Source organism: Filicampus tigris, chromosome 17 (assembly GCF_054856515.1).
Source record: "Filicampus tigris isolate MCC_2025a chromosome 17, RoL_Ftig_1.0, whole genome shotgun sequence".
In the NCBI taxonomy this organism is placed as follows: domain Eukaryota; kingdom Metazoa; phylum Chordata; class Actinopteri; order Syngnathiformes; family Syngnathidae; genus Filicampus; species Filicampus tigris.
The window spans coordinates 4,402,575-4,415,991 of NC_141233.1; the positions used below are offsets into that span (position 1 = coordinate 4,402,575).

Below are 13,417 nucleotides of genomic sequence, written 5' to 3' on the forward strand. Positions count from 1 at the left end.
TGCATTTTCCCTTAAGTTGATTTTGTCGCAAAGTGGATGGCACTAGTAGGAACACAAACACACGTCTGTACTAATATATACAGCCGGCCAGGTGTTGCTTTGTCTTGTCACATACACGGCTATTTTTAGGAATACACACATGCTGACAACAAGCAAGCACATTGCGTAATGTGTTCAGCTACTTAACAGGAGGTAGCATTCATTGTATTCTCCTTAGCTTGTAGCTGGACATTGACGTTGAGAGGAGGAGAGTATGCACCTGCAGCTCAGAAATGTATGTCAGTAACATGTTTGTTTGTTTTCTCTGGCGACTCATTCATTAACCTCTGTACAGTGCACCCGGAAAGTATTCTCAGCGCTTCATTTTTGCCCCACATTTTACGTTAAAGTATTCCAAAATGTATAAAATGACCTTTTCCCTTCAAATTATTGGCACCACACCCCATCACATATGAAAGCACTTGTATGTAATTATGTGGAAAATTCATTTGATTGATCATGCTTTAGAGAGAGATATACAAGGTCACACAGTTGACAGTGCATGTCAGAGTACCAGCCAAGCATTCTGTCAAAGGAATTGTCTGTAAACCTTAGAGACTGGATTGTCTCGAGGACCAGATATGGGGAAGGGTGCAGAAAAAATCTGCTTCTTTGAAACTCCCACTGAGCTCATTGGCTTCCATCATGGAAGTTCGGAACCATCAGGACTCTTTCTAGAGCCTGTCTCAATTGAGCTATCAGGGGAGACAGGCTTTAGTCAGGGAGGTAACCAAGAACCCGCTGGTCATTCTGTCAGAGATACAGTGTTCCTTTGTGAAAAGAGGAGTACCATCCAGAAGGACAACTATCTCTGTAGCAATATACTAATCAGGCTTGCCTGGTTGAGTGGCCAGATGGAAACCACCCCTTCCTAAGAGGTATGTTAGCTGGCCTGGAGTTTGCCCAAAGACACCTGAAAGACTCTCAAACTATGAGTGAAAAAAATTCTTATGCCTGATGGAACAAAGATTGACTGCTCTTTGTTGTGAAAGCCAGACATCTTGTTTGGTAAAATCAGGTACCGCTCAAATACTGGCCAACACCATCCCTACAGTGAAGCAAAACACTCCCACAGCATGATGCTGCTAGGAATGTTTTTCAACAGCTGGAACTTTGAGGCGAGTCAGGGTTCAAGTTAAAATGAATGCAGCAATGTACAGAGACATCCTGGATGAAAAACCATTCCAGAGCGCTCTTGACTTCACACTAGGGCGAAGGTTCATCTTCCAGCAGGACAACGGCCCTCGGCACACAGCCAAGATATCAAAGGAGTGGCTTCAGGACAACTCTGAATGCCCTTGAGTTGCCCAGCCAAAATCCAATCCAATTGAACATCAGTGGAGAAATCTGAAAATGGCTGTGCACGGACGCTCCCCATCCAACCCGATTGGGCTTGAGAGGTGTTGCAAATAGAAATATGCAAAACTGCCCAGAGATAGGTGTGCCAAACTTGTGACATCATATTGAAAAAACTTGAGGGTGAAATTGCCGCCAAAGGTGCTTCAACTAACTATTGAGATAAGGACGGGTGGGCGATATGATGATATTAGATCATTAAGCGGTTTAACGTGTTCACAATCTCATAAAGCCGAAAGATCGTTTGATCGTTTACATGGCACATTCTAAACAGTTTAGCTCGATGGCGGCGCAAAGCCGCTGACGCGTATACCCGACCAACCAATCACAGCACGCACAGTGCACCGTACGTGACACTCCCCGCCTCGGTGTTTGTTTGTATAGCGGGGAGCTATAGCGAAAAGTCACAACAAAGCAGAGTTGGTCCCGAAATGAAGCTTCACATCCACAGTGTCGATTTGGTATGGCTTTTCCTCTAAGGAGAAAGCGCAAACCAGTTATTTGCAAAGTTTGCAGAGACTCTGTTCGGACGTCAGCGCCGACAGCCAAAGCAAACGGACACGTGGTAGCCAGAGGCAGCCGCTCGCTCCAAGATAACGCAACTCACGGTAACACAGTCCTTTAACAAGAGCACTCCATATGAAAAACAAGCAAGCAGTGTAAAGATGTAACTGAGGCAGTGACTTATTACCTTGCTGAAGACATGATTCCCATTAAAACAGTGGAAAATGAGGGGTTTAAAAGACTCTTCAAAGTACTAGACCTGCGTTACGAGTTGTGTTTTTATGTTTACATTGTTACCTTTTATGTTTACATTCACTGCGCATTTTGATAAAAATTGTCACTATTCAAATTAAAACCTGTTCATAAAACTTAGCTGACTTAAAATGTCTTTTTTTTTCTTTGACTTTTATACACATTTTAAATGTTTAATACGTTTAACATGAGGAAAATGGACAGAAATGTGCAAATAAGTCTGAAAAAAACAATGTAAAAAAGAATCATGATAAAATCGCGATTGTTATTTTATTTTTAATAAATCGTGATTGATATTTTTGCCAGATCACCCACCCCTAGAGATCCGCAATGAATAGATACTGTATGTCCATGGGTTTCATTTTCAATCATTTTTGAGGGGGAAAAAAAACATTGTTCCTTTTTCTTTATGGGCTGTTGTATGTCAAATTTTGTCTGGTGGCGGGGTGATTAATTTACTAAATTTTGTAGTACAGCTGTAACATAACTAAATGTGGAAAAGTGAAGCCTTTTAAATTCTTTCCAGACACGTATATCCAGCAGTTAAACCCAAACATTAAGGACTTCTGTAAATCTCAAGTCAACTGTCATTGATTTGCTCTACCTGGATTTTGTTCTAACGCTTGGGTTATTTTTTATCTATTCAACAATAAACCCTTTGAAGTTTTTCTCCTCCTGACTAAAATATATGCCACAGTGGATATATATATATTGAGAAACTCGTAAATCCCAGCCCGTTATTCATTTTACTGGGCTAGCTAGGTTAGCTATATAGCTATGCTCTTTTTCTTACCACGGCCCTCCAGGCTCTTTCACCTTCTCCTTTAACCTCATCTTTCAAACAAATAAATCTACTCATTGGTACCACATTCCTAATCAGAGATGCTGTGTGTTCCAACCCTTTGACGCATCCACTTTGACCTTTTAAAAGATGTGTTCTAAGTGTCATCACTCTCTAACATTTACCGTGAGTACTCTACACGTGTGTGTGTGTGTGTGTGTGTGTGTAGGTACAACATAACAGCAGCAAGAGCAGCCAGATAGGAATAGCTCAGCCTTGGCCCTATCACACTACCATCTGTCCATCAGCTCATGTTTATTTATTTCTCTGTCCTGATCCAATGTGTGTTTAAAATAATACTATGAGCACTCAAACACTGTCAGTCTACTGTTAATCCTGGCAGCGAGGCTCCGCCCTTCCGCTTGACACCTGGTTCTCATCTGGAGAGTCCCATTTAATGCTCTTGTTCAACCCATTACCACACCATGATGTCAGTCCTGTCAGAGAATACTGCACAGGCTTGGACCGTGGCCCTCATGGGCCGTTTCTCTCTCTCTCTCTCTCTCTCTCTCTCTCTCTCTCTCTCTCTCTCTCTCTCTCTCTCTCTTTCTCTCTCTCTTTCTCGTTCACTCCCCACCCCCAACGCCTGGCTGACAGTGTGTCTGGGTTTCACTGGAGTTGGTCTGCTTTTAATTTGAAGCGGTGTTTGTTTTAGAATCCCCCATCTCATCTCCTGCCAACACTCTGACTGGCCAAGGAGTGTTTGCGCACATTTTACTTTAAGATGAAAAAGCTGTGCATCCATCCTGAACTGAAGTGTGGGCACACGTGTGTTCGTGTGTCCAATGTCACACGGCTCCTTTTCTCATCACCATTATCCTGAGTGACATCTCCTGTAATAACAGCAACTGTATCAATTACTCTGATTACTACTCTCATTATGCTGATGACTGCTGCTTTGACTGAGGGAACAAATCAACTTAAGAATGCATGATTCCGGCACACACAAGTTATCCAACGTACACGTGTTATTTATTCATTTGTTATTTTTTTTCCCATCCCTTCCTTTTCCCCATAGTGAAGCCATCCAAGCCCAGGTGCTATGCTGAAGGACTCACAGAGGAGGGCAAAGACATTGTTCTAAGGTGTACGTCCAACGAGGGCACCAAACCCATGCAATATAGCTGGGAAAAGACCAGTGACGGCAAGGTGCTGCCTGCTTCCGGTGTGATGGGTAATGCTTTTATGTATAGCACCATCCAACCAATAGAAATTCTATTCACACCATTTAGCGTCCTGTTACAACAGTGTTTCTGCAATGGTTTGCCCTTGCTACAGACCCAGTGGGAGGTACCATTAATGTGAGGAACGCATCTGCCAGCGCATCTGGCACATACCGCTGCACTGCCACCAACCGGGTCGGGACTGAGGACTGTATACTGTATCTCAATGTGACACCTCGTAAGTATACAGATGATTGACGTTGTTTTATCTGTTGTCATCTGTCTTTTAAAAGGTGGTTAAAGGGGGAGGTCACCTCAAACATATTTTTTTCAAGAATATGTTCCTAGCAGACCCACTAGTTGAAACACAACATTCTGATTAATATTGCGTCTGTGGAATAGGAGTTAAAGGGACACTTGGGTGAGCTTAACACTGGCACTTATATAATGTAAAAAAACATCAGTACTAAAATCCCCCCCCCAAAAGACTCTGTAGTGATTTAAGGTCTTTTTTTGTGATTAGATTTACAACAAATTGCCCCGCCCCCTTTTGGGGCTGGGCTTATGTTAAGCTTTCGGTCTCAGCGGTCTATGTCACGGGAGAGAGGCAAGCGTGGTAATACTGCTCACTTTGGCAGCTCTGTTGTCTAAAACGGCGACCGATCGCCACCATAATGCAAATGCACATATCTACTCTTGTCCACTTCAACCTGTGAAAGTATAAACGTGTTCTGCACAATAGTTTGGATTTATTGACATAAAACGTGATCTCATCATGATCACCTCCACAAAATCAAAAATATCATGGAAATCGCTTCTCCACTTAGAGGCTGAAGCGGACAAGAGCATGAATGCGCACACGAACCCCGACTGGTTATATTTCGGACATTTAGCGACGTGTCAACTCTCAGGGAGACGGCGGCTTGCAGCGATCCGATTGGATCTTTACACAACCTTACCTCCGTGGCTAATAGTAGGCTAACGACACGGCTAATAGCAACAACTAGCTTAAGGCCGTTAAAACAAAAGGCGTTAGCACAACAACATTAGCTCCTTACTGTCCGCCCAGCCTGCGTCTTCATGTGGCGGGGTTGCCTCCCAAACAGTCGCGTGCGGTGTCCGACACGGCTTGCAGCCGCCAGCTTCTGCGTGACTGAAGCGGCGTCAGAGAGAGGTAAGACCTCATCGAACACCGTGGCTGTCTTGAACGCGCGCATCCGACTCCACAGCCGTGTGGCCGCATTGGAACACACCATTTCGGCTACGTTCCATTGGACGACGTGTTGTAGGTCGAAAAACCGGGGCCATTCCTCATCCAAATAAATGTGCACGTCTACTCATTCCCACTTCAGTCTCTGTAAATATCCCGACTGGTGTTAAATGATTCGCTCGTCTTAACCGTGATCAGCAAAGAAGCAGTGGTTTGTTTGTTTTTTGTTTTTTTGGGTTTTTTTTTAAACAGCAAAGAAGCAGTGTGTGCTCGTCCCAGCATAAATCTATGTAGTTCTGCTCACTTCCACATTTCCTCGTTCTCATATAAATAAGCCACGGAGAGGTTAATCCTTTCGATATTTTGAAGTGGTCATTCGTAGTGATGTCCACATACATTTTGGTGCCAATTGATCACCGTTTTTGGACGTTATAAGCAATGAAAGTACAATGATCTCTAATGGAGGGTTTGGAATCGGACCCTCCAGTGACGCCGACCGAAAAGGATAGAATGGTAGGGGGCGCGGCCATTTTCCTCATTAACAAGAGGCATTATTCATGCAGTCACTTATTTCCTAATTTCTCCCAAATTTATTGCTAAAATAGAAAATGACCACTCTTTTCATTTTCCCGATCAAAAAATATCTAAAATGAACTTGTTAGTGTAAACATGGCCATCCCGGCCCCACCATCCTTTAAGCAGCAAAATGCTCCCGTTTTTAGCCATCTCAGGGGGCGGCCATTTTGTCATTTCTGTCGGGTAAAAATGACAACACAACTACTCAGGGCTCAGGTAACGACCAATTACAGCTTCAGAAAACAGGTCACCTGTGATTGCTCGTTACCTGAGTAGTTTTGATGTCATTTTCAGTCGACAGAAGTGATAAAATAAGATGGCTAAAAACAAGTGGATTAACTCATATTCCACAAACAATATTTATCAGATTACCTTGTTTGAACTAGTGGGCTTGCATAGAACATATTCTTGAAAAAGATATGTCTGGGTTGACTTTCTCTTTAACAAAAAGGCAGATTCCAGTGTTGGCATGAAAAGCTTGTTACTGCTTGTTTGAGAAATGTGTGACTTTAAAACACAGCCTATTTTCACAATTCCAATTTTGTTATTATTCGATCTGGTTTCCCATTCATTTTTGTGCACTCGTCAGCTTTCTGTTACTTCTCATCATCTCAAGGACAAGATGTTTAACATGCAGGCAACATACTGAAGATGCGTTGTCTGTAGTCAGCATATCCTGACACATTTATGTCATGCATTTCCTGAATAGATAAATATATGCAAATAATCTGATTGGGACACTGCTACCAACATTTGACATCAAAGTGATTCACTCTTTCAAGAGGGCACCCCAAAGACAATAAAATTGTTCTGTTTCTACTTAGAGCCATCATTAAAAATGCTTAAATATACACAGCTGAGGCACAGGGGACGAGTGGTTCCCGCTTTTAGTACGTTGGTGACCCGTGTTTTATTCTGTATGTGCACTGTGATTGGCTGGCAACCAATCTAGGCTGTACCCCACCTCCTGCCCAAAGCAGGGTCTTCCATTCAGCCTTCTCGAGGGTGCCGACAGCGGAGCCATGTTGTTGTAGCCCTCTATATTCATGATATAATACGATAGGTTTCAATGGTTATTTCACATTGAGCGTCTTTATACTTTAAGCCTCTAAGAAAATATGACTTCTTCTGAGTTGTTACTTTTTAGCATGTTATGTTATTTTCACTGTAAATCAAGTTTAGTTAATTTTGCATTATGACATACAGTAGTAGGTCACTTAGAAATTTGATGGATGGATTGATGTATATAAACAAGGAACTTTGGTTCTCAGACAGCAGCATATGAAGGAGAAAGGCTGAGTAAGAATTAGTACGTTTCTACAACATATTCATTCTGTCGTTAAAGTATTGTAGGATTTAGTATCCTATTGCAAAGCAAATGACATAAAATACACTTTAGACTTAATGTTTTGGGATGATATGGTAATAATAAGAAAAAAACAATAATATCAATATGAGTCACTCAAAAGACACAGCACATTTTTTTTTTCTTAATCAAAGACTTGAATTCTTTCTCTGCTTTGTGCTCAGCTCGCAATACTGCCGGCATCATCGCAGGAGTCATAATTGCTGTACTGCTGATCCTCATCATTATTGCCATCATACTCTTCTGCTGTTGCCGTGCCCGACACAGGAAAAAGTATGAGAAGGAAATCTGCAACGAGATAAGGTACCCAGCCACACTTTTAACATTTGGCTCACTGATAAGTACAGATAATATATAATCTCACATAGCACTGCAGTCTGTGGTACTGCAGATGTGGGGGAAACAAATCCATCCTAAAATTGAAATACTCAATATCTCCCACGAAATATAAATCACCGCGATTGAAAAAAATGGAATGTAATGAATCTAGTATAACATTAAAGATGCAAACGCTTCCGCTGTAAATGTGCTGTGAAAATGACAAGGGAACATGGATGAATGATGAGTAAATATTGGAATGAAGTCAGATAAAATGAAATGTGTGAAATGGGAGCGGCTTAAAATGCACACCAGTATGCCAAGCATCATTTGTCATACTTGCGTGACTAGTAATTTCTCTGAAGTTGTAGGCACACGTTTCCGTGGTCGGATTGCAGTACAGCAGCTCCTAAAGGGGCTTCTAGTTAATAGCTGTACTGTACATCGACACATACAAGCGCACACAAACATGCTTCCGCCCACCATGAAAATGTTATTTTTCTCCATCAGCATTTTCCTTTTTTCCCCTTTTACCACTGCTCAAATAAACAGCTGTGGTAATCAGTTTGAAAGCTTTGTTTGCTCTGTGGATCCTGTGTCATGTCTGTTGCTCCCCCCCCCCCACCGCACTCTCCAACGCCCCTCCCCAGCACCATCCACCTCTCCATCCGGCCCTCGGGCTCTGTGCAATCAGCGGGCTTACTATCACTCTGCTGCGGACTGAATCTGTCTAAGACCACAATGTGACACTGCTCGCGCTGTAGGACAAAGAGGATTAGACCACTGGTCCTGTCTAGAACACACAGGCACACATTTGCTGAAACACCACCCCATGACGCGATGGACAACGCAAGCTCTGGCCCCTCCGGCTCAGTTTGGTCGAGCGTTTAACTGGATTAATGCTGCTTATTAGCTGTTAATGTGGCTGCAGAGGGAGGAGAGGGCATTGGTTGCTGGCTTCATACTCCACATGCTATTCCAGTGCAGACGTTGGCCCTATCCAAACCTTCTCATCAACGAATCATTTAATCAATGAGTTGTTCTTTGTCTTAAATGAGTCAAGCCGTTGGTGTTCTTGAAATGACCCAGCTTCTTGAGTTTTCAGTGATGTGCTTCTTCTGAAAGTAGGCCTGCCTACAGTACGTGAAATTGCAGCGGTGTCAAACTCATTTTCATCCTGGACACATAAGCATTATGGTGGGTGTTGGGGACAGGGTTATTATAGTTTTGGAATTTTAATTATAGTTAGTTTTTATTTCATTTTGACTTTTTTCTTTTTTTTTTTTAGTTTTTAATTAGTTTTCAGGGCAGTTTTGTTAGTTTTGATTGGTTTTAGTTTTTTCAAAACACTTAGTTTTAGTATTAGTTTTATTTTACTTATGTGCAGAAATTAAAAAACACCAAAGTAAGTAGTGTGTAGTATAAATTCAACAAATGAAAAAACGTTTTGATAATGCAGGGCACAGTGTAACAGTCCACCGACTTTGAATTACAATAAGTTCAGTGCTAATTAATCAAGCTTGGATGCCTTGTTTGCCAAGTTGCCAACCTCTAAAGTGGATTTTTTGGCTTCAATTCCTGTTAAGAAGTATTAAACCTGGTTGTACAGAGTACTATTTTTTTATATACTGTATGTATTTTTTTCACGCAAAAAAGGAAAGCACTTTTTACCTAGCGTTACGTTTCGTGCTCAGTTAAATAACAAAAGTTGGGGAGCCATTCGAGCCAAAACCACAAGCGAACTCTTCTTCTTGGAGTAACGTCATTTGGTGGCTCTTTTTAATTGGCTGCTGCTTGATAATGTCGCTTCTGTGCGACACCCATTAAGACGACTACAACTCCCAGACGACTGCTCGACCTTCTCTTCTTCCGTCTAACGGCCATGCAGTAATATTGAAATAAATGCATATAAAATCAACCTCATAGGCTCTTGTATTAAATACATTTGCCAAAGACGAAAACGAAGGACATTTTCGCTGTAGTTATAGTTGGTTTTATGAAAGTAAAATGTAGTTTCGGTTAGTTCTTGTCTTTTTAAAAGCATTTTCGTTTTTATTTTATTTCGTTAACAAAAGTGGTCTTTCAATTTTAGTTTTTGTTATTTCGTTAGTTTTCGTTCACTAAAATAACATTAGTTGGGTATGAGCATTTGACTACATTCACATGATTGTCTTTGTGGAAAATTAACTAAAAATGATTTAAAATTTCGGTCACTATGTCAATTTTCCATTTCCATCCATGTTCTACAGCCTACCCTGTTCATGGGTCTTTCTTTTAAAATATGTCTGTATTCATTTTTCACTTCAGAAAATTAATTTTGTCACAGCACAAGACACTATGTTTAGCATCTGTTGTACTGTCTTTCATTCAGTGGTTTTGCATTTATGGCCTTGAAGTGTTTTTCATACAAATATTTACAGTGAGCTATTATTGGCGGGGATAAGGATGTAGCCCTGTAAACGCTTCCAACCCAAAAATGGTGTATAAATTGCCTGTAGATTCCACAAAATGGCGATGAATTGCGTTTTTAAGATAGCAGTGGTCTGACTAAATGAAGCTCGCCCACTCACTTCAACGCAAGTCCTTGGCCGCAAGATGCCACAAGATGGCACCAAAGCAGTATTTTGATATTAAACATGGCTTTGGCCGTAGCACAAAAACAGCATATAGGTGAGCTTTTCAGCAAATATGACTGATAGGTTCCCCCAAAACAGCAGCAAATTGGCGAATTTGATACTGCGGGGTTTCACTGTAATTATTTTTTTTAATACATTTTCATTTTTGTATACTGCATTAAATGTATCACTTTAATATTAAATGCTGTGTAACAAAAGAAGAGCAAGCAAAAGGGGACCCAAATTATTTGTCGAGTTTTATTTCATTGTTTTGCTGACTCCGATTTCCCCTCAGAGAGGACGTGCCGCCTCCCAAGAGTCGCGTTTCAACGGCGCGCAGCTTCACGGTGGGCAGCCAGCGTTCCTCTCTGGGCTCCATGTCACCTTCCAACCTGCACGAGTACGCCCTGAAGCCCCAGTATGACAAAATCCCCTCGTCGGAAGAAGACAGACCTCCAAGCCACACCCCTTTGCCCCCGCCGAGCGCTCCCAGGATGGCGGCGCCCAACCTCAGTCGCATGGGGGCCATCCCCGTCATGATCCCTGCCCAGAACAGGGACGGCTCGATCGTTTAACGCGGCCTCCTCTTGCAAAGCGACTGTACAACAAAGGGGAGGGAAAAGATGAGGGCAGTGGGGCAAAATCCACCGAAGATGAAGCTGGAGTTTGCCTGACTTGCTCTTGCATACAAATGAGAACTTCCTCCTCCAATGAAGACCCAACTGCTGTGGTGCTGAGAAGAGAATTGAATTTTACTGAAGTCACGCCAGAGCACATAGACTTTTTTTTAATCAGTCACAATTTAGAAACATTTATGAATTTTACTTCCTGGACTTACTCGCTGAAACATGAACTTCTAGCAGAGTGGTCAATATAGAAATTTATTGTATATAATTGATTTTTTTTTTTTTGTAAGTATAGTTGGCCCATGATTTAAAGATACTGTATTAACAACAGATCCAGACCATCTGTACAGCAGTATGAATGCATGTGTATAGAACATTTCTCTGTGAGTAGTTAGTTGAACAGTTCAGCCCGACAGGATTCATACCTTGGCCAAATTGAGTTCCAGAATGGCAACTGTGCGCAAATGACACAAAGAATTGACAAAAGCCCAAGATCAGATCATTTGTTAGTCATTTTGAAATTTTGATTTCTCCACCACTATCTATTTCAATCTTTTGTCATTTCCGGCCAGAAGATACTATTGCAGCTGACAAAAAAAATACTCAATGTGCTTGGGTATGAACAATTTTAGGTTTAACTGTTCATGTATGTCTGAGTTTGTAAAATGTATAGCTCTTTTGTTTTGTCCCATACTGCCTACACAATTATGTTTTTAGCAAGCAAGTCTTTCCTAGTTCCTGGCTAACTTTGAATTCAAATGAACACTAAATGACATATGATGACCTTTGAAAAGTTACAAATACTTCCTGTGATCAAAGGATCCTGTCTGTTATATCTTTTTTCCCCCCCAGCGGTTTGAAATGCCCCATCTGGGATGAGAACGGTAACAATTGGCTCTTGGCGAGCGGGGGGTTCGAGCATCCTCACTTTGTGATTGGCTGTATTACCGCGTCTGGAACAGGCTTAAAAAACAATAAGTGCTGTCTTCACCCCCGTGCACCCCCAGCACACACACACACACACACACATTACATCCTTCAGAGCCTTCAGAGAAGGGGACAGCTGGACAATGAGGTTCACTGAACAATTAGCTCTGAATGCGTTTGACGGCTAAAGGACCGTAACTCCTCTGGCCAGCACACACACACACACACACGCACACCCCCACTAGGTGTATTAACAGACTAGTTTTCATCATCATCTGTTGCAGTAGCAGCCACACGTCTGTGCTAGAGCACATGTAATCCCCCTTATGTGCAGTTGTATTCCGAAGAGCCGGCGTCTTGATGAACCCTCTCTCCACGCTCAATATGAAACCTGTCATGGCTTCTGCAGCGTGAATTGAACTTTTTGTAATGAAGCATGCGCTCCATAGGAACGCTCCCACAAAGAGGAAAATGTGAGAGGATTACAGCAGGCGTTATTTCCACTTCGGTTTCGTATTTAAGTTGAAACTTGTCTAGCCCATATGCAACAATGTACTGTATATTAATGCCAGATTAAAAAGAAAAAAAATGGGCCATTATTGTGTTAGGAAAGTTGGAATACTTAAGTGGGCAAATTGTTTACTTTCTGCTCCAGAGCCTTACTCTGTTCCTTCTTTTCGAACCTCCCCCTTTGCACAGCCCTGACTGCTGGCTTCTGTTGTGCCTTGTTGTCCTAGTTGTAGCACATCCACACCACTGTGGTCGCTCGCGTGTACTAGCATCGTCCTCAATGGCCGCTGCGGTCCACAAAATGATATTCTCTCCACTGCTAATGCTATCAGTCCAATCAGGTCAAGAGTAGCATTTCTCACGTCCACTCAGTGCATACAAGTTCAACAACTGTCTTAAACAGGTTTCTCATTTTTGCATTTACTTTCCAAAACATGTTTTATTGTGTATTTTTATTTTTTTAATTTGGTTGAACTTTTTTTTTTTTTTACCTTCTAAGAAAATTGTGGCTGTGTTTTGTCAAAGTATTTGTGTCTAATCTCAACTGTGTGAGTGATGCTGTGCTGTGCTTGATGAATCAGTATAGTACAAATGTGTTTGCGAGGGCATTTTGCAGTCTGAATGTGGCCCCACGTAGAATTCTAGTTTCACCTGCTGACAAACTCGTAGCGAGTAGTCATGTCACTCTATACGCTCAGAACTAATATTAACAATATTAACTGTAGTTTTTTTTAATCTGCGTACTAATATTGTATGAAGATCTTTTGAGTTTTGCACTCTGTATGAAATCTAATTATCCATTTTTGTGTGTATTTTTGTGCTGTATTTTTTGAATAAATAAAGTCCTCCAGACACACCAAAAAAAAAAAAAAACATGAAGAGCTTTGTTTAATGTTTGCACACAGAACCGGTAGCATCTGTCTGCTTAATTTCTCAAGACGCGTGCTCTCCAGTGTGTCGGCCTCCCGCCGCTTCTTCCACTATGATTAATTCTAATCGCTCAGTGAATTCCACTCCCAGACGCTAGGTGAGGCACTTAATGACTAATTAATCAATGACGGGGCAGGCTTCTTTTAATGCTCACCACTCAGCAACCGCATAAACACACTACGCT

The 13,417-nt window shown here is 41.8% G+C and overlaps 1 protein-coding gene across 1 annotated transcript in view; it reads left to right on the forward strand.

The window, feature by feature from the left end:
* Window positions 1–13,178, forward strand: part of cxadr (CXADR Ig-like cell adhesion molecule) — a 51,106-nt gene extending 37,928 nt beyond the window's left edge. The window contains exons 4-7 of the mRNA XM_086012770.1: window positions 4,011–4,166; window positions 4,271–4,393; window positions 7,472–7,610; window positions 10,536–13,178. Coding sequence (XP_085868896.1) covers window positions 4,011–4,166; window positions 4,271–4,393; window positions 7,472–7,610; window positions 10,536–10,815 — 698 coding nt within the window. The 3' untranslated portion in view covers window positions 10,816–13,178. The remainder of the gene's footprint in view (window positions 1–4,010; window positions 4,167–4,270; window positions 4,394–7,471; window positions 7,611–10,535) is intronic.
* Window positions 13,179–13,417: the final 239 nt, after the last annotated feature.